At 44.3% G+C, this 21,010-nt stretch overlaps 1 protein-coding gene across 1 annotated transcript in view; it reads right to left on the minus strand.

Annotated features, from left to right (window-relative positions):
* LOC144124273 (uncharacterized) overlaps positions 1–21,010 on the minus strand; it is a 41,243-nt gene that overhangs the window by 12,442 nt on the left and 7,791 nt on the right. Inside the window, exons 3-7 of the mRNA XM_077656914.1 lie at positions 14,196–14,391; positions 13,189–13,337; positions 10,838–11,083; positions 8,485–8,628; positions 5,930–6,084 (exon numbers count right to left, since the gene is read on the minus strand). Of these exons, the coding sequence (XP_077513040.1) occupies positions 5,930–6,084; positions 8,485–8,628; positions 10,838–11,083; positions 13,189–13,337; positions 14,196–14,391 (890 nt within the window). The remainder of the gene's footprint in view (positions 1–5,929; positions 6,085–8,484; positions 8,629–10,837; positions 11,084–13,188; positions 13,338–14,195; positions 14,392–21,010) is intronic.

Here is a 21,010-nt window from a genome sequence, read left to right on the forward strand (position 1 = left end):
GGAATCCATGGCCATGGCTTGCACGATGAAAGGCAGCCGGGGTCTCGAGCTCCAGGCGGCGGTAGGCCTAGCAAAGTGGTTGAGGCAAGCGCCGGTCAGGAGCAGAGAGTGAAGAAGCGAGGTCACCAAATTTGTGGAGAAGTATTGACACAAGTCGTCGTCGGGTCCCCACAAAATATATCTGACAGGACCTGCTCAGTCAGATGGGAGCGGGACAGCATACCGCCGCCATTCCACTGTGCAGCCATGAAAAATCGGATCTGCTCGCACTTGGAAGGTGTGCTCTGGCATGTCGTTGTCTTTGGCAGCCGGACCACTATACCGCGCTACAACCTTGTATGTGCAAATTGAGGGTCAGAAGGTCTGAATGATATAGTTCTTTTTCCTAGCATATGAAGTCGCTATGTAACAGAATGAGCAGTTTATGCATTCTGATGTGTTAACATTTGCAAAACAAGCAAACCAAGACAAACTTACTGAAGCCATACCAGGGCTAGTGTACAACATGGAGGCATCAATTTTGAAAGCGATTATTTTTGTTCATTATGCATGCCCGGCTTGATGTTTTTACATGACTTTTCAGATTCCAGCACATTTTATTTCGTCGGTGTTTGTAGAAACTGCATTCTATATACAATGGCTCAAAGTCGCATCCACAAATGCGGATGCAGCACCTCACTGGGATTTTCTCTGCATACTGAAAAAGTTCACTGAAAACCTATCTACATATTTGTGGTATGATTTGTGCATCTTTCATGTAACTGATTTGTGTTACACCACTTGTGCTGACTGCCAGGTACTGTACCCTGCTGAGACGTTGCAGCTTGGGTGATGCAGCGAACTCGTGTACTATTCACGTGCAGGAATAAATTATTTTTATTACATTGCTGTCATTTGCTTTAACTTTCTAAGAAAAGATATGATTCATGTGCTAAACAGTGACTTGCAATTGATGCTTATATTCAGTTGATACAGAAAAAGTAACACTGCTCCCCGCATGTATGCTTGTTACAGAGAATACTTATTTCTAGCCTGTGCCATGCTGTGTTCTTCTTACCTCCTGCACAAACCCCCAATTTAAGGATAGCACAGTCACCTATTAAAGAACAATGACAGCACAAATGTTAAGAGACAGCAGAAGAACAAAACTATTTGCTGCACACCCACATTTCAAGGCAGGGTAAAAACCAGAAAGACAGCAGGAAACTGTGGGAAAAACTGTGGGAAAAACCGGAAACCATTTCTGTCCGCCCATGTGGCCAGTTTATTTATTGTTATTTGTATTTGTCTTTCACATGCTGATACATTGGAGGATGTACAAGCTGTTTGAAGGTCGTCCACAGAGACCGAGTACATAACGGACCTTAGGATTATTTTCGTAAGAGAGTTCATTTTCACAGCGAAGAGAGTTGTGCTTAAAATACATCCCTGAGGTACTCTGTTAACCTGAATGAAATTTCTCGAAAGGTTTGTACCCAGGCGGACATGAAATGAACGGTTAGATAAGAAGTCTTTTAGGCAGTTCAACATCTTCCTCGGATGCCAAGCTTGGCAAGGCCTTGAAGAATCCCGAACCGCCAGGCCATATCATATGCCCTTTCTAAAACGAAAAATACAGCGAGACAGTGTTGCTTATGAACGAGTTTCTCAAACAGTATTTTCAAGACGGACTAGGTGATCTGTTGTGCAGCATTCCTTTTTAAAACCACACTGATGGGCATCAAGATGTTCACAGGATTGAAGGACAAACGTTAATCTTATATTAAGGACACTTTCAAAGGATTTTGAGGGGCAACTAGTCAGGGCTATCGGTCTATAACTGCTAGAAGAGGCTGGGGGTTTTTCAGGTTTAAGGAACGGTACAGTGATAGCTTTTTTCCAGGCTTCAGGTATTTTCCCCCGAAACCCATACTTTGTTAAAGAATCTTAAAAGTGCCTCAACAGCAGGCTTGGAAAGATGGGCAAGCATTTCATAGTGTATTTGGTTGGGTCCTGGAGCAGTTTTCTTACCGGCAGACAGTACAGTGTTGATTTCTTGGAGTTTAATAAGACCATTGTATTTTTCATTAGCACCTCCACTTGTTGGGAGCCTTTGTTTTTCGGCTATATTTCTGTGTTTTAGAAATGACTGCGTATAGTCTGATGAACTGGAAACTACAGCGAAGTGCTCCCCCCATATGTCTGCCTGTTCCCTAAATTCGTTTGTGTACCAGGTGTTGTGAAAAGAGGAATTGTGAAAGGTGAGTAGCGGCCATTTAATTTTCGAACTTACTCCCACATTTTTTTGATGTGGTTGAGCTGTTTATAGAAGAGACATAAGTTTGCCATGATGTTTTCTCAGCCTTGCGCCGGATACCCCTCGCATGTGCTCTCGCCTTTTTGAAAAAAATAAGGTTCTCATGAGTTGGGTATCCGCGAAAGACTTCCCAAGCTTTATTCTGCAGTTTTTTTGCCTCCTTACATTCTCGTATGTACCAAACTTTGTGGTTCTGGCACACCACTCCTGTGGATTTTGGAATCGATACATGTGCAGCAGAAAGAATGCATGTCGTGAACATTTCATTTATCTCATCTATGCTGTGGTTTTCTAAGATTATATCCTGTAAACTGGCTTTTTTTCTAAACAATGCCCAATCAGCTAAATGTATTTCCAACACCACGGTTTTGTTGGAATAACTGTTGGCGAGGATGACAGACCTATTATAACAGGGAGATGATCGCTTCCATATGGACTGTTTAAAACACTCCAGTTAAAATCGCTAAAAACAGACGGTGAACTAAAAGACATCTAAAACACTCATTTTCCCCGAGGATGGGGAACAGTATATGGGTCTACCCGAGTTCAGCAAACAGACATTAGTGGACAGAATAAAATCCCTGATGAGCTGCCCTCTAGCGTCAGTTTTCTCGCTTCCCCAAAAACGAGAATGTGCATTAAAGTCGCCAACTACCAGGTATGACTCTGGTAGCCGCTTTAAAAGACCCTCGAAGTCAAGGAGCGTTATTTTCAGCTGTGGCTCAATATATACAGAGCACACTGTAATGGTTTTATGTGCAAGCAGAGTGGCTGCTACAGCCTCAAGTCTTGTTCTTAGTTTAAGCTCACTAGCCGGGATACTGTTTTTCACTATAATTGCCACACCTTCTGACAGCCTGCTCGCCTGTTCTCCGTCGCAGCGGAAAACAGTATAATTCTTAAGAAAATTATTGTTTTGAGGCCCTAAATTTGTCTCTTGTAGACATAACACCACAGGAGTGTGTGCTCCTAGGATATCTTTTATGTCACTGTAGTTATTCGTAAGTCCTCTACAGTTTCATTGCATTATGAAAGCCATCTTAATTTTGTTTTTCTATGTAGTTAAAAACTAGATCAAGTTCTTTATGGCCCCTTGATTCGAGGCCTGTCTTTATTTGACCGATCCAGAGAGCTCCGCCGACCACCCGACGTGGATGGCACGGGGCTGCCCTAGGTCGTGTCCATCGCCTCTGCAGAGGCGCTGGACGACCGTGCAGAGGGCACGTGGACGTTAGAGTTGGACCTCCACCTGTGGGAGGAGGTCTTGGGGGCCATAGACATGGGGGTCTGCGAGGCCTCTTTTTGGGTTGGTGGGATAGTGTTACCTACTTCACCGGGGGGCACGGATGGCCCTGCTACAGGCTCACTGCGAGTGGCCTAGACAGGTGCCGAAGCCTGTTGTGGTGCGCCGCGCCCACGCACCACATCTGGGAAGTTTGTTTTTGCTGTGAAGGAGAATGTGCTTGTGTGTGTGCATCACCTTCTTGCCTTTTTTAAAGAAATGTTTTCAGTAGTTTTGAGTGTGATTATTGTTTTTTCTTTCTTTCAGGACGGACACGCCCTGGAATATGCAGCATGGTCTCCCTCACAGTTTGCGCAGCGTGGGGCGCGGTCGCAGTCATCAGAAGACTGATCTTTTGAAGCACATTTTGCGCAAGTTTTACGACCGCGGCAACTCACTGAACCGTGGCCGAACCTTTGGCAGTTAAAGCATCGTCGAAGGTTAGGAATGTAGGGTTTCACACTTATTTTTAGATAACCCACTTCAATTGAGTCTGGGAGAGTACTGTGTGCAAATGTCAAGACTATGGGAGAGTACTATGTGCAAATGTCAAGACTATGTGCTTTGTTGGGATTTCTTTGCCCTCTTTTTTTATTTTTATCCTGTGGACATCAACGACGTTTTGTTCAGCAAGCCCTTCTCTGATTTCTTGTTCAGTGAGGTGGAGGAAATCATTCTCTGAAATTACACCACGGACTGTACTGAGGGATCGGTGGGCAGATATGGATACAGGGATGTCACCCATGGACAGAGTGTTGGAAAGTTTTGAGTGTTGGACGCTATCTCGGAGTTCCAGTAAGAGGTCTCCACTGGCCATTTTTGTAACCTTGTAGCCAAAGCCCAAGGCACCTGTCAAACATTTTTCTACAATGAATGGGGAGATTATTCTAGCAGATTTATCAGTTTGCTCACTATGAATCACCTGAAACTTAGGGAAATTTTGTTTCTTTTTTTTCATGAAATTCTGAGTTACCTCGGTCCACCCTCTCTTGTGAGGGCGATCAGTTGCTGAAAGAAGGTTAGCCATAGAATAAGTGTGATTTTGGGCTACGGTGCCAGCCACACACCATCAAGCCCAACTTGGGGACGAGACAGGAACTTGCAAGCAAGTCCTGTCCACGCCAGCTGTACACCCTAACTATAACCAAATATGATGCAACTCAAGGTAGTTAGTCACACAAGGTTAACCCTCGCCGCCAGGAAAATAAGGAAAAACCAAGAAGTGAGTAGGAGAAAGGAGAGCTGTGAGAAAGAGATAGGAAAGTGAAAGATGGAGGGGAGGATAGGAAAAGGCGACTGCCAACTTCCCCCGAGCGGGTCAGGCCGGAGGTGCCGTCTACAGGAAGCTGGGGCCAAAGTGGTGTGTTGCCTCCGCTGACGGGCGTTAAAGATCCAAACGCTCGGCCTCGGCTGAACCACCAGGATCCCCTTTTCCCCAGCCACGGCGATGCCACGCACGGCTAAGCACGGGTGCTCGGGTCCATGGTGATGCACTGTTATCATTCCCTTGCGGGGATGTCCCTGCGGATGCTCGGGAACCCGTGGTGTCGCCACTCACTAACGCCTGCAAGCTGCAGACGCCCCCCTGCGGGGCCTCAGGCAGAGTGCCAACAACTTTCATGACATCGTTTTCTGGTATTCAATGTTCTGCTGAATATGAGAACAGTTTAAGCATAAACCTTTACAAAAAAAGCATGTGCGGTTCTTGCTTCCTGTCATTTGCAAAATTTATTGAACAGCATGCACTAATTACAGGTTGCTAAAGCAATTACACTGCCTCGTAAAAGTCGCAGTCGTCCCCGTAGAATCCACTAAGTTCCGTTTGCACTGTCATCCTCCAAATAATTTTTTCTATTTTTTTTAGTCCATTAAGTTTGGGGGTGAGCTTCATAGACTTCACTGCGGGCCTTTCACAGTGGCTCCAATGGTACTTGGCTGCTGAGCTCGAGGACGTGGGTTCAATCCCGCCCACAGCCACCATGTTTCAATAGACGCAAAACACAAGAGGTGCCCGTGTGCTATGTGATGTCAGTGCAACTTTAGGGAACCTTAGGTGGTTTACATCACTCTGAAGTCCACCACTATGATGCCTCTCTCTTTTCTCTCTTCCTTCTGTCCTTCTGTCTTATGTCCCTTCCTCACAGCCTAGTATGGGCGTCAAATAAAAAGTAAGACAGTAACTACACCCAATCCTTTCCACAAAACCAATTTTCATTTTTTTTAACTGTAGCCCAGTTTATTGAACAGAGAGAAACACTCTTGCAGTGCTAATCTAAAGTGAGTTGTGAAACTTTCAGTGGAGCTTCTTCATGCGGTAAGTCAGGATTTGTAAGAAAAGAAAAAATTCTTACCCTACAGCCACAACAGCTCGGGCCGCCAGCTCAGTCAGAGGCAAGGGTACCTGCCATGAAGCTGCAGTGTGCTCCATGGGCTGTCCAGCAGTAGAACTCAAAGGGTTACCCCAGATAGAGATCCAGCTCAGCTTCAGCAGGCTGGCTGGTAGCAACTGCAAAGTTTACATATAGGTATCACTCATCACAGGCTAAAGGATTTCAATGAAGCACATCTTTAAATGCAGGGGGCTGCTTTTAAAACTGCAAAAAAAAATGGTCACAGAGAAGGGTAGTGGAACAAAAAGAAATATACTACAACAAACACCAATGCAGTGAGCTTATTCAGGCCCAGAAATTTTGCCAGTCAGAAAATAAGCACTATACTAAAGGTAATATGGACAGTTAAGTGGTAATTTTTTTTCACTACGATGCAGATGCAAAACTCATGATAATGATGCTCAAACATTTTGAAATAAAAATTGCTTGAGATTCCTTATGCTCGACAGAAAAGGTTGGCAAATTGGACTGTAACAAGCTTAGAGATGAGAAAGATTAGCTAGCATACTTTCTTATTGCTAGTTTGTCTTTTTTACAATTCAACATTGAGAAGGGACAGTGGTAGTTCCTTTTCTTTCTATGTGATTATTGCATTTGTGGTCATTTGTGCAGTCAACTGATTGAAACAGTGCAGCATAAAAACTGCATATCCAATGTATTCCTTTGCAAAAAGAGCGGTCAGCAGTCACTGAAAAAGATGCCCTGTTTTTTTGACGTTGATAGAAGTAAGCACGCTTTTCACTGTCATGGCCGTCATTTTTGAATGCTTCACCCCATCTTAAAGAGAACCTTAAATGATTTTGATGGTCATATTCTAATGCTTGGTTTATGGGGGTTTAACGTCTCAAAGTGACTCGGTGCCACAGTGGAGGGCTCCGGATAATTTCGACCACCTGGGGTTCATTAACGTGCACTGACACTCCATAGTACACGGGCCTCTAGCATTTCGGCTCCATCCAAATGTGACTGCCGTGGCCGGGATCGAACCCGCGTTTTTCGAGTCAGCAGCAAAGCGCCATAACCACTAAGTGACCATGGTGGCCCAAGGGTCCATTTTAATTTCCAATCCCATAGTTGCAAAGAACCAGGGACATACGCGTTGTTGACGAAGGTTTTAGGGAAGCGTGGTTGCCGCTTCATCTAATAAATGAAAAGCAGTGCGACACATCATCGGCGATGCGAAGGGAGCATTGCTTTTCATCAAATTGGGCACTGAAGAGAGCATGCAGTATACACAACATGAGGAACATTCCTGAAAGAAAGAAAAAAACGCTGTGCACATAAAACAAATCAGTGATATTTTACCGAAATGTGGTCACGTGGTGGAGTACACTAATAATGGCAGGGTTTCATTGCACAATGGCACCTAAGTTAGTTTTGTGATTTTCACTGCCAAATTAAAATTATAAATCCTTGCTTCTTTGCTACTGCAGTGCTCAATCCTTACAATATGAGGCAAGAACTTTTCATTTCCACCATAATCTCATGACACTTTCTTGTCGGTGTTCGGTCCCTTAGCTTAAAAATTTTTCTGGTGCAGTGATGAGTGATGAAATACTGATCGCTAGTGCACTTTTCCTAGCCTCAGTAAACATCATTTCATGGTCCTTTTAAGATGCACTAGGAAGAAGCCACAGTGGCAGCTATTTGCTGCTACTCTTTTGCTGTTCGTGTGGCGCACCTCCAGGGTCAGCTAGCTCTTGCGCACTGCCGTTTTCGGATGCTTCGTCCCCATTGCATTGGCACATTACGGAGACGCCGCTCTGGTGGCCAACTACAACTGGGCTTTTGCTGATGCTGTGTGTCCGCAGGGTCAGCCCGCTCGTCTGTTTGTGCACGTTTGTATGGTTGGTTGAATGTACCATACGATCAGAATTGGAAAAATTTTTAAGATACTTACCGGGAAATCACATTATCTGGAAACATATTAACCAGAATAAAAACAGCTAGTGTAACCCTATGAGGCATTTATATTACTTGCAATTTTGAGCATATGAACTACGAAATTATCTTAACCGGGATCATATCAGTGAAGTTCTACTGCATACACAACACCATCAAAGCCTATCATGTACAAAATAAAAAAGAATTGTATGTACCAGTGAGTGTGTGTCTGAAACAGAGGCACCATTCTGACAAAATCCGCCAAAGGTGCAATTTCATTTTAAGCATAAAAGTGTAATGATTTGTGCACGTGGTTACACACTTACATTTTGTTTCGCTGCTACGCTGCACTGATGTTACCACTGCATGCGTGTGAACACTGTAGAGACCTTTTCACGACAGCCGAGACTGTGGGGGAGCTTAATCCTCAACTCTTTCTGTACTACAAGCACCGTCCAGTGTACAATATGGCAGCACTCCTCGACCTGTTTATGAAAAGGTCTATAGCTTCTAAATGAAATGTCTAGCTGTTAGCCAATGCCTGTCCAGCCCATGCTTTCTGTCTCTTGTTGTTGCACTCACCCTTAGATGGTATACCCTGCCTGCAGCAGGCACATCAGCAAAGAACTTACCGTGAGAGCATTGCTGGTTAGATCAAGCATCCATAAGTCGGGCAAATCACCAAGGCCATCTGGTAGCTTGTGAAGACGATTGCGTCCAGCTGCCAGGGACATCAGCTTGCGTGCATTGCACAGTGTTTCTGGTAGAACTGTAAGCTGCACAGATGAAGTTTAAGGGTCCTGTGTTATGCTGTGACACAATTATAGTTCAAAAGTCTAAAAGCATTTTAAACACGACAAGTAAGGCATAACACATAAGGGGCTTCAATAATCAACTCCACAGTGTTACACTAGGCACACTGTAACTCCTAGTCCAGAAAAAATTACACTACACACCAAAGTAAAGAGGCGATTGTGGAAGCAGTACCATGATAGGCATCTATAAGCTTTATAGATTTCATTTATGCATTTCATTTCCTAAAGGTTTTTTGATCCAAAGCTGAATACACATACTATATCTTAGAATGAAATACATTTTACAATTGACATACATAAATTTTTTTCCTGCAATGCATCTAAGTGACATAACACGTATGGCACATCCTATGCAACACATATATGCGCACACATATACTATTATGCGTGCATGGAAGCACGCACAGAAATATCTGCCCTGTGCAAGAGGGCACATTTAAAGGGATATAGACAGGAACTTTTTACGGGATGGAGTTTTTCCTTTGAAAGATCCCTACAACCACAGTAATCATGCTAAGCAAATTAACTGCGAGCCAATTTTTACAACAAGTTTGAGTTAAGGTCAGTGCCAGTGTGCAACACTTGTGTGACATCACATTCAGCCTGCTGCAGCATTGGTGAACGTGTGGGCTCAAAAATATAATATAAGAAGAACTTCATCTGCTCATGCATCCACCATGCAAGCAGCCTGTCAGATTCCACATCATGATTTTTGTTCTGTTCAGATTACATTTCAGTAATCTGAAATTTCAGTAATGATCAGTAATCAGATTATATTTCAGTAAAATTGACAGTTGATGTCAATTTCTGTGCAGAAGGAAATGTTCAAGCTGCTCATCAGCCAATAATGAAAATCATATTAAATTACATTCCACTGAATGCTAGTGATTGAGACTTGCTGGGTGGTGTCCCTATATGCTGAGGAAACAACCAGTCCATCCCTTGTCGGTCCTTGAAATTCCGTGTCTATATCCCTTCGATGCTTCTTCAACCTGCTTTAGAAGTTGGCTTTTCCTGAATACACACATTGCATTTGGTTACCAAAGATTGTGGCTTTCCAGTTTGCAAGGCAGTAACACTGCCACGTGGCATGACTGAAGATTGAGCCATTTGTTGAATCTTTCTATTGCCGCATTGAATGGCACTAGATCTAAATGATTTCCCAGAGATTGTGTTAACAGTAAAGTTATCGTAAATGCTTTATTATTGCAGTCAGCGAGCCACTAAAGAAAAAAACATAACTTGGCTGAACCTCTGCTTTTTGCCTCAGTAAACTAGCCGTTCCAGACATAGTACAGAACTACTGCATGATCAAGGAAACCAACCACACCTTCTTGGTGTCAGGGAATGCTACCAAACGATGCACTAATGTGTGAATGAAGCAAAACAAGGTCAGCGATTACTTCGCTGATTACATTTACTAAAGATCTTAACTTGTTAAATAAACTACTCTAACTTACACAACCATGTTCATTTAATACCATACAGTATTTTAATTTAATGTAACTGAGCCATATTTTGGACTGCTCTTTCATGTCTACCTGAGCTAGGGATAATGAGGTCTGACTACAACATTTCTTTTCATGACTGATGGCCTATTTCATTCACCTAACCTGCAGGAACACAACAAAAAAGGGGGGGGGGATATGACTTGATGAACCAGAGGTGTTTAACATATGGGCCATCACAGGACTGCCCCGAAGTCGCTTGCCTTAGCATCAATGTAATCCAAGTAGCGACTTTTCCATGCACACATGTACAGAATCATGACCAACAGTTTGGTTGGAATCCAGAAGACAAACTAACATGTACAGATGGCACAGAGTAAGTAAGGCTTGTGTGCTACCTATTAGTGATATTCACTTGTTAAATATCTTTACATCATAAAAAATTAATGAGCTAAACCGATGCGAGCTAGATTTGTCTTAGCGAAGCCCAGTGCAGTGCAAGAAAACTAACTATAGGAACAGATGATATGCTTGAAGTCATAACTTCCTGAACTGAGAAAATTGTAAGTCATGCAACAATTCTGCACATACGCCTTTCCCAAAACTCTTCAGTGAACCCAGCCCCCAGCAATTTCATTTTCCCTCTTGCCAAAGGCAGTTCTTTACTGCTATTCAACCCAATTCCATCATTAAGAAACCAAAATTCTTGAAAATAACTTCACCTGGTTGTTGGAAACATCAAGGCACAGCAGGCAGCTGCTTAGTCTGTTTTCAAAAAGTTCAGGCTGCAGCTCCGTGATACGGTTCTCTGATACTGTTAAGAACCTTAAAGGCAGGTTGCTCATTTCGGTCGGCAATGCATATATCCCGTCTGCCTTCAAGTTCAAGACAGAAAGGTTGGCAAGTGCCAGTACGTCGCTGCCAGGTTGGACCATGATGCAGCCCTGAAAGAAATGACCCGTGTGCGTCTTGGTATGAATGCCACACCTTCAAGATGGCTTACAAGTCCCACAAAGCTAGCCTTACAAAAGGTGACAACATGACAACATAATGGTTTAATATCAGTCAAGGCTGTCATATCAAAACACACTTATAGAGTTATAAAACATAAACAATAGGACAAGCAGGTTGTGCAAAGGGTCCCACGGCAGCATGTAAATAGCTACACTTGAGTAGTTTAGAAAAGACAGCTACAAGAAGGAAAGCAACCATCAAGCAATTTTGTACTGTTGTTGATAGCTTTTGTAGCTCTGATTCATCAGTTTGATAACTGATATTCAGAGACTGCCATTACCACACTGTTCGGCCTCTGAGTATGTGCGGATGCCTTTTGGCTTATGCAACGCGGCATAGACTTTTCAGCGAACTGTCAACGAGGTTACGCGAGGTCTCGACTTCGTGTTTGCTTACATCGATGATCTCGTCGCAAGTTCATCTGGTTCTGAGCATGAAGTTATTCTGCGCACCCTCTTCCACCGGCTTGATGAATATGGGCTCGTCATGAACCTCAACAAGTTCCTCTTTGGCGTAGCTACAATAGAGTTCCTAGGCCACCTTGTCACTCCACAAGGTATTCGGCCTCTCGACAGCAAAGTGAAAGCCATTCAAGATTTTCCAGCTCCACGTCATTTAAAAAGCTCAGAGAATTCTTGGGCCTGCTGAACTTTCAACGCCGCTTTCTCCCAAAGTGTGCCTCTTTCCTGAAGCCTCTGATCGTTCTTTTGGCTACCAAAAATGATTTTGCTGCACCTCCTGAGTGGACTGAAGACACTGCAGCTACATTTGCTGCTGCCAAGAAGACGCTCGCCGACGCCACTTTGCTCATATATCCAGTTCCTGGTGCTCCACTGTGCCTCGTCACCGACGCTTCAAGCAATGCCGTCAGCACAGTTCTCGAACAGCACGTCTCTAGTTGGCAGCCTCTTGGTTTTTTCTCACAAAAGCTGAAGCCACCTGAGAATAAATACAGCACCTTCGGCTGAGAACTGCTCGCTGTGTACCTCGCCATCAAGCAGTTTTGCCACTTCCTGGAGGTCCAGGACTTTCACATCATCACGCACCATAAGCCCCTGATGTTTGCCTTCCAAAGGAACCACAGCACCTACACTGCACTCAAGATCCGCCAACTGTATTTTATCTCCAATTTTATGGTGGATCTCCGTCATGCTGCTGCTGACGCGCCTTCCTGTGTTAGTGCCATGGCGTTCGAATCACCACTGGACATGAAGCACTGCACAGTGCAACGGTTGTCTTCACTCCTCATCTACGTTGCTGTAGTTCGTCGAATGTCCACTGCCGTTTTCCTCCCAGTTCATTACGTGCGAGACATCCACTGGCTTCTCGCGCCCCTACGTACCTTTGGCTTTCCGTCGCACCACTTTCAAAAAACCACACCGCATGAGCCACCCTGGTATTTGTGCAGCACAGAAGCTGATCACATCTCACTTCCTTTAGCCAAGCATCGATGTCGACCTCTGCCACTGGGCACGAACTTGTCTGTCTTTACTGCCAGCGCGTCAAAGTTCACCGGCATATTGTCACGCCTGCCTCTCCTTTCTGGCCGCCCGACGCGCGGTTTTCCCATGTTCACATAGACACTGTTGGACCTTTCCCGATATCACGTGGAGCCTCTTCTCTACTCACATGTGTGGATCGTTTCACCCGCTGGCCCGAGGCATTGCCCATTACTGGCACTACGGCTGAGACCGTTGCTTCAGCCTTCATGGCCTGCTGGGGCTCTCGCGCTTCGGCTGTCCGCCTGTCATCACCACTGACTGTGGCCGCCAATTTCAATCGGCCCTGCTTACTGCCATTGTCAATATTCTGGGCGTCCGCCACATCCATACACCCGCCTACCACCCTTTGAACAATGGCACGGTGGAACGTGTGCATCGACAACTGAGGGCTGCCCTTACCACTTAGCAGCCAAGGGAACGCCAATCTGACCACCTTCCTTTCATCCTCTTGGGCATTCGCTCAGCACTGAAGGCTGACCTCGGCAGCTCTTCAGCATCTCACTGGGGAATTCTTCTTCCCTTCCTCCCCTTTGTTAATCGATGATGCTTCCACCTACATCCGAGACCTGTGCAACACATTTTGCCACATTACTCCTGTCATCTCTGCCACCCGTCATCCTCAGTTCGTATTCGTCAGCCAGGACCTGGCCTCCTGCACCCATGCCTTCATCTGCCGTGACCACATCCATCCTCCCCTCACGCTGGCCTACGATGGACCGTTCCGTGCCCTCCATCGTGCGCAGAAGACCTTCACGTTAGACGCCAACGTCCGTGAAGACGTTGTGGCTGCTGACCGCCGCAAACCAGCCTACATTGCCACTCCTCTACCCGTCGGCTGTCCACTCGCTCTCGCTTTGACTGTGCCACCATTGTGCGCAACTTCCTCCAAGCATATCCGCTGGGCGCATCCTGTGACTTCCGCTCTAGGGGGGGGGGAGCCCTGTAGCGCGCCTTGCGCCGCGCTTGGCTTGCAGGCCATGGCACACGGTGACGGACAAGAAAGAGGAAGTTGGGCTAGGTGGCCACAGCGTGAGCAGCGCAACTTATTCTGATATCTGCTTGAATTCCATAAAAAAATTACTGAAGGTACATTTTCACAAAACAAAACATCATTGAGAACGAAATGAGTTAATTGTCTAACCAGCTTTCATTTTTAAGCATGTAAATAATTAATACAAGCTTCACCAGTTATTTCATGAACAACCGGCAGCAAAATAAGCCGGGGCATGCGACAGGCGGCCAGAATCAGATGAAACTGCATCACCGCACCGTCTGACGTTGCACTTCTGGGGTTGAGACATTGAGACAAAACTTGCCCAGCTTGCTATCTTGCTTTGACTCGGGAGCGTTATCTATTCAAAGGCACTTGCATATACACACAAGTGACATTCTTGGGAGCCAGTGTGGGCCCACACGGTGAACATGTCGTGTGCCAAGTGTCAACTAAAATGACAGTTAAATTTGTTGCCCTCATCACATCAGTAGTAGAAAAGAAAAAAGCATAGCCTAGCTTCCCAGAGGGCATGACTGCAACACAAAATAAAAATGCAGCAGTAGACTCAACTTGCCTCAATCCTCAAACTCTTCAGTGTACTTGGGAATCCTTGAGGTGGATATTTGTGCTGGCTGTTCACAACTAATGCCTCTTGGGTCCGAGTGACCTTTGAAGGGGGCCTCGAGAACACACACTGGTCAAGAATGTCCCCACGTTGCACCTGACGTAGCAAGCAAAGGAACTGGCGTAGCTCTGAAATGTCAGCCTGTGTAAAGGAAAGAGAGAACCACTGATTCTAATGCCTGTTGAGTCAACGTTCAAATAAAAACGGCACTGAAACATCCTTGGCTACACTTGCCTTTTCTCTGTCTTTTCCCTTCGGTGCTAAAGAAGGAGCATAGCACGTGTGATGCATAGCCTCCTCAGCCGACCAACAGCCATTGCTGTGTGACTTTTCATACATCCTTTCCTGATAATGTGCTTATGAAGGATGCACTCCTCTCCACCTACACAAGAAACCTGGCCAATGCTGGCATTTAATTTGCAGAAATAAGAAGAAAACCACCTGGCATAATACAAAGAGTGCTCAATAAGTTTTGTATTGCCTTCCAGGCTGTAGGTTCTTTAGTAGGTGATAGAACTGAAAGATGTTACATTTATATTATAGTCTAAAATGATCACTATCCCAAGAGAGCATCATTTTTTGATATTGTGCCCACCAGCAGTGATGCACTTCCGTGCCCAGTACACCAATCTCCAAATGATGTCATAGAACAATAAGGGTAGCTGCTTTGGCTCATCCACCTTACAGCCCAGACAGTGCGCCATACAAATTCTTTTTCTTTCCCAAGATGAATGAACACCTGAAGAGTACACACACAGTGCTCTACGAAGAGGTCACCAATGCACTGTGCCACTGGTGTCACCAACAGCTGCCCTCACTCTTACAATGGTATGCATAGAGGTAAAGTGCATAAAGTGCATAAGAGGTTGCTTCAAGCCTCCATTTCAGCCTAAAAACTTTCAATTTAAAAAAAAAGATATCAGGACGCAAAACTTGCTCCACACTCTTCATGGAAAGTGGCAAGTGATAGAAAGAATCACAGCGATGGACCCACATAAGCGCTTCAGGGACTGTTTCAAAGGCAACATTTAATGCTTGCAGAAAAGTGCATGGAGGCAGGGAACATGAAACACAAGTAACACTTGTTGCTGGGCTAGTTGGTGCATAGTTCTATGTACAAACATTAGCACAAAATAAGAGACAATCACAAGAAAGGTGGACAAGACAACGCGCTTGTCTTGTCATTGTCTCTTATTTTGTGCTAACATTTGTACATGGAACACACTTGCAATTTCTTGTACAGCTATGGCTGGCCAAAACTGACAAACAGCAGCTTCATGCAGCTCCTGCTCTGAAATGTTCCAGAGTACAGGCATGAAAGTGTACTAGCCACTTCATTATCAGTTTATACATGGGTCACCAAAAACTAGTTCAAAAATAGATCTAGTTGCCTCACTCTTGCTCACTTCTCCAGTTTAATCTTGTTCTGGACAAACCTGAGGCCAGGCGTGATGCTAGCAGTGGAATCATAATCAGTTTAGCAAATGAACTCTCAACAAGAAATGTTACAACTTCTGATTAAACAGATATGCTTGCAAGTATGACTGAATACGAAAAAGTGAAATCTGCCAGAAAACTAATTATTTTACTTATGAGTAATGTCCTACAAAGATCAAGCACATGGGGTAAAAGAGACAAAAAAAATTGCTCGTAACATAGGTAAGGTACTGATCTGAAGAACCAGGATTTCTCAGAAGCCACACACGTAAGTAGTACAGCATAGCAGCATCAGATATACTGCCAGACAACAGGATGATATATGACAAGGAGTTGGGAGCTTTGAAACCATATCTGACGGATACAATTTTTAATCTCATGAAGAGAGTAACAGATGACATTAATGCTCCATGCCAGTCATGGAGCAGGCATATTTAGAAAGCCATGCTTCTGGTGACCAGGTGAGTCTCATGCACTCGAGGCTGATGAGATGCTATTCACGTACATCATCGTTGTTGTGTGCTCTTTTGCACCTGATCCATGTGCACCTGAACTGTGCATGTGTTTCATGTTCATGGAGTTTTAAAAGCATTGGAATTCCTCAAAACATGTCACCTACTGGAGATCTTCAAGGAACACAAGCAGTACTGCTGCTTTAAGGTAAGTAAGGCTTTTACAGAAAGCCTTCATTTCTTCATTCTCTTAGATTCATTTTTTACCATAAGATTTCATTATAAATCTGCATTCGTAGCACTCCCATGACTGTTCTATGACCTGCTAACAGGGGTCTCAAGCATGCAGCTCGCTGACCGTAGAGGTGCCTGGCACTGGGGTGCTGGAGGCACCTTGCCAGTAACACATTTGTTTCTTCTCCATCCATGTTGCAACTCCCTACTGCTGCTCATGGTTTTAAGCTGGCCAGTTGCTCACTGTTGTTGACCTGTAAGTCAGCGGCTAGAAATTTTGTGTGCAAGACCAGGAGTTGTAACTTCCTACCTTCACATATCACAGGTTGTGAGTCAATGTTCTATATTCACTACATCCGAGGTGGCAGAAAAATTGAAGTGCTCAAAGGCATGGTGAGAGGTATGCTGTTTCATAGATGATGGGGCTCGTAATCCATAATTTGGCTCATTACACTCTTCTGATATTGAGCTTTAACTTAGGAAGACGATCTCAATGTTCATACAATGAACGATAATCTGACAGCCATCATTACGGAGTGCGCAGGAGAAGTAGGCGGTAGGACAGTGTGACAGGATACCGGAAAGCTATCTCAGGTGACGAAAGATCTGATTGAGAAACGCCAAAGCATGAGGGCGTCTAACCTTACCGACAGAATAGAACTGACAGAGCTATCGAAGTTAATAATTAAGCGCAAGGTAGGCAACATAAGGAAGTTTAATATGGAGAGAATCGAGCGTGCTCTAAAGAACAAAAGTAGCCTAAAAGCAGTGAAGAGGAAACTAGGCATAGGTAAAAACCAGATGTATGCATTAAGAGACAAGGAAGGCAATGTCATTAGCAATATGGATAAGATAGTTAACGTAGCCAAAGAGTTCTACACAAATCTGTACAGTAGCCAATGTAATCAGTGTTAATGAGAAAGACAGTAGTGCACAGCAATGCGTCATCCTGCCAGTAGCGAAAGAGGAAGTAAAGAAAGCCTTAGGAGCAATGGAAAGGGGAAAAGCAGCTGGGAAGGATCAGGTAACAGCGGATCTGTTGAAGGATGGAGGGGACATTGTGCTATAAAAACTAGCCACCCTGTATACGCAATGCCTTATGACCTCGACCGTACCAGAAGCTTGGAAGAATGCAAACATTATCTTAATTCATAAGAAGGGAGACACCAATTACTTGAAAAATTACAGACCGATCAGCTTACTATCCATTCCATACAAAGTATTTACTAAGGTAATCGCTAATAGAGTCAGGGCAACCTTAGACTTTAATAGACTTTAATCAACCAAATGATCACGCAGGCTTTCATAAAGCATATTCCACAATAGATCATATTCACACTATCAGTCACGTTATAGAGAAATGCGCAGAATATAACCAACCTCTATATAAAGCCTTCATTGATTACGAGAAAGCATTCGACTCAATGGAAACCTCAGCAGTCATACAGGCATTGCGTAATCAGGGGGTAGAAGAGCCATATGTCAAAATACTGGAAGACATATATAGCAACTGCACAGCTACTATAGTCCTCCATAAAGTCAGCCATAAAATTCCAAAAAGGAAGGGCGTCAGGCAGGGAGACCCGATCTCGCCAATGCTATTCACCGCCTGTTTACGGGAGGTATTACGAGGCATGAATTGGGAACAGTTGGAAATAAGAGTAAATGGAGAATACCTAAATAATCTGCGATTCGCTGATGACATTGCCTTGCTGAGTCACTCAGGAGGTGAACCAGAAATCATGATCAATGAGTTAGACAGGCAGAGCAGAATGCTAGATCTAAAAATTTATATTTGGAAAACCAAGGTAATGTTCAACAGTCTAGCAAGGGAACAGCAGTTCACAGTTGGCAGCAAGAGCCTGGAAGTTGTACTTAGTCTACTTAAGGCAGGTAGCTACAGCTGATCCGGATCATGAGAGGGAAATAACTAGAAGGATAAGAATGGGGTGGAGTGCATATGGTAGGTTCTCTCAGATCATGAGTGGCAGTTTACCAATTTTCCTCAAGAGAAAAGTGTACAACAGCTGTATCTTACCGGAACTCACCTACAGGGCAGAAACGTGGAGGCTAACAAAAAGAGTTCAGCTTAAGAACAACGCAGCGAGGCATGGAAATAAAAATGATTCGTGTAACGTTAGAGACCGGAAGCGGGCAGAGTGGGTGAGAGAACAAACGCAGGTTAATGACATCCTAGTCAAATCAAGAAATAAAGAGGAAGAAATGGGCTTGGGCAGGGCATGTAATGCGAAGGCAAGATAACCACTGGTCCTTAAGAGTAACGTAGAGGATTCCAAGAGAAAGTAAGCGCAGCAGGGGGCGGCAGAAGGTTAGGTGTGCGGATGGGATTAAGAAGTTTGCAGGCAAAGGGTGGATGCAGCTGGCAAAAGACAGGATTAATTGGAGAGACATGGGAGAGGCCTTTGCCCTGCAGTGGGTGTAGTAAGGCCAATGATGATGATGATGACACCCTTCTGGACTTCACCAACTACAATACCCTGTCGTATGGTGTATGGTTTTTATTTGTGTTGAAGAAAACTATCCAGAAAAAAAGTGAGTGTGCTTGTCGCTCATACAAGTGTTAACTACTGACTGAATGCAAATAAGTGTTCTCTTTCATATAGCTGCTACCTATACTCTTAATGATGAGACCAACCTTTCAATGCCAATGTCCAAATTGAGAATGCCCACTGTTCAAGGGGCCTTGAAACATTTTTTTGCACACTGTAAGCGATCTGTACTTATCGTTACATCCCGCACCGATCACCATCTTGGCAAAACACAGCTATCTTATGTATAGATGAAAACTTATACTTTTCTGCGCAGAAAATAGTCTTACCTTTCCCTTGCCATTTCACATTATACCATTGTTTTTTCACCAATAAGGTGCTTTTCATATCCATTGCTTTTCAGTAGGGGTGTGCGAATATTCGAAATTTCGAATACGAAAGGAATATGTTTCATATTCGGTTCATATTCGTATTCGAGAAATGATATTCGTGAATTTCCGAATATTCGAAAATTCCCGAATGCTCGGCAGCGATCGTATACCGCGCCGACTTTCGTTAATTTGTTTGTGGCAAAAGCGCAATGTCTGGGCAAAAAAATTATCTGAATATAGAGTTTAAAGTTCCAGTAAAGCAATATAAAGGCCCTGTTCTCTCTCTTCTCCACCCTTTATCGCGTGGAGCGATCGCATTCCGATGCCGCTAGGCTTGACCTTGTGCGCAATTCCGCAAGTGGGCTTTCCCACATACCACACGTGCTGCGAACAACATGGGGGACGACTCGCTTCTAACAATTTTAACGCGAAAGCGCGTTATCCTTCCGTAATATGTTATTTAATTAATGCCCACACCAATGGCATTCGTTCTGTCATCTTAACTCTCTGAGCGTGACCACCGCCATGTTATTTTGGTCAACTACGCTATGCGGGAAAGCCTACTTGCGGAATTTCGCGTGAGGCTCCCGAGGCGAGTTGAGGTGTCACAACAGGGCAAGCGATCCTGTAAAAACCCCACCTTTTCCATGGTGCACTGTAACCCATGCACCTCTTAAGTGGGCGTAACGGCAGGCGTGACAACGTTCGGATGGCCCCTGTCACTAGGTAAAAAAAAAAACCTGGCCGTGTAGTTTTGGTTTCTCGCCCGTGGCAATGGTAACTGTCGGCCCGTGCATTCGCCAGTAGTCCAATCTCAGCACCGTGCCGCTTTCAGACGCTGACTGACGCATCGCTGGTCATGTTTTTTTTCTTTTTAGAGGCAGTCTCGCCATTCCGACGCCAGTATGTGTTCCCCGACCCCTTGCTTACATTTGTGTTGTTCTTCTAGCACACTAAAATGGGCGACTCGTCTAGGGCTTACAGGTGTTTGCACAATAGAGCCGCCTCATAAGACTACCGCATTGTCGGTTTTTTTTTTTCGAGGCTGCGGGGCATTTTATAAATCGACCTTTGAAAACACGGGCATTTCTGTCAGTTCTTTGAACTCCTAATTAATGAGGTTTTACTAGCCATCATGTTATTTTTGTTTCCAGTCTTGTCATGTTATGGATTTCATTTGGCCTGACCACATTACAGGTTGGATGCTGTTATGCTGTTCAATTAAGCAGTATACATTTCTGCGCACATCATGTTTTTTTTATACGATGCTCAGGCAGTCTAGTTTTGTTTATTTCAGTTGCAAAGGCCATACAATATTTTGAAAAAAATATGAACAACAATGTTTGCTTGTTTATCTTTTCTGAATTTATTTTTAGTGCTGACCAGATATTCGATATTCGAAGCCATTTTTTCTTCATATTCGTATTCGATTCGTATTCGAAAATTTCAATATTCGCGCACCCCTACTTTTCAGTAACAGCTAGGAGGTGACTACTGTTAGCTAGAAGGGTTCATTCCGCATTACTAATAGCAGCTGCTAATGGTATCAGAGGGGCAGAAAAGCACGCCAAGCATTCCCGCTAAGTTGTCCAGCTCAGCCTGTAAAAATCACATTGTACATACAAAAAAAAGCACAAAAAAGCAGCCACCAGGTGGAATGCCACAAGCACCTCACAGTGTCAGTGATGGCATGTATGCTACACTACAGTAGGAAGGGAGAGAGCAGAGGGGAAGCCTAGGAAATTTTTAGTTATGG

Source organism: Amblyomma americanum, chromosome 1, assembly GCF_052857255.1.
Source record: "Amblyomma americanum isolate KBUSLIRL-KWMA chromosome 1, ASM5285725v1, whole genome shotgun sequence".
NCBI lineage: Eukaryota > Metazoa > Arthropoda > Arachnida > Ixodida > Ixodidae > Amblyomma > Amblyomma americanum.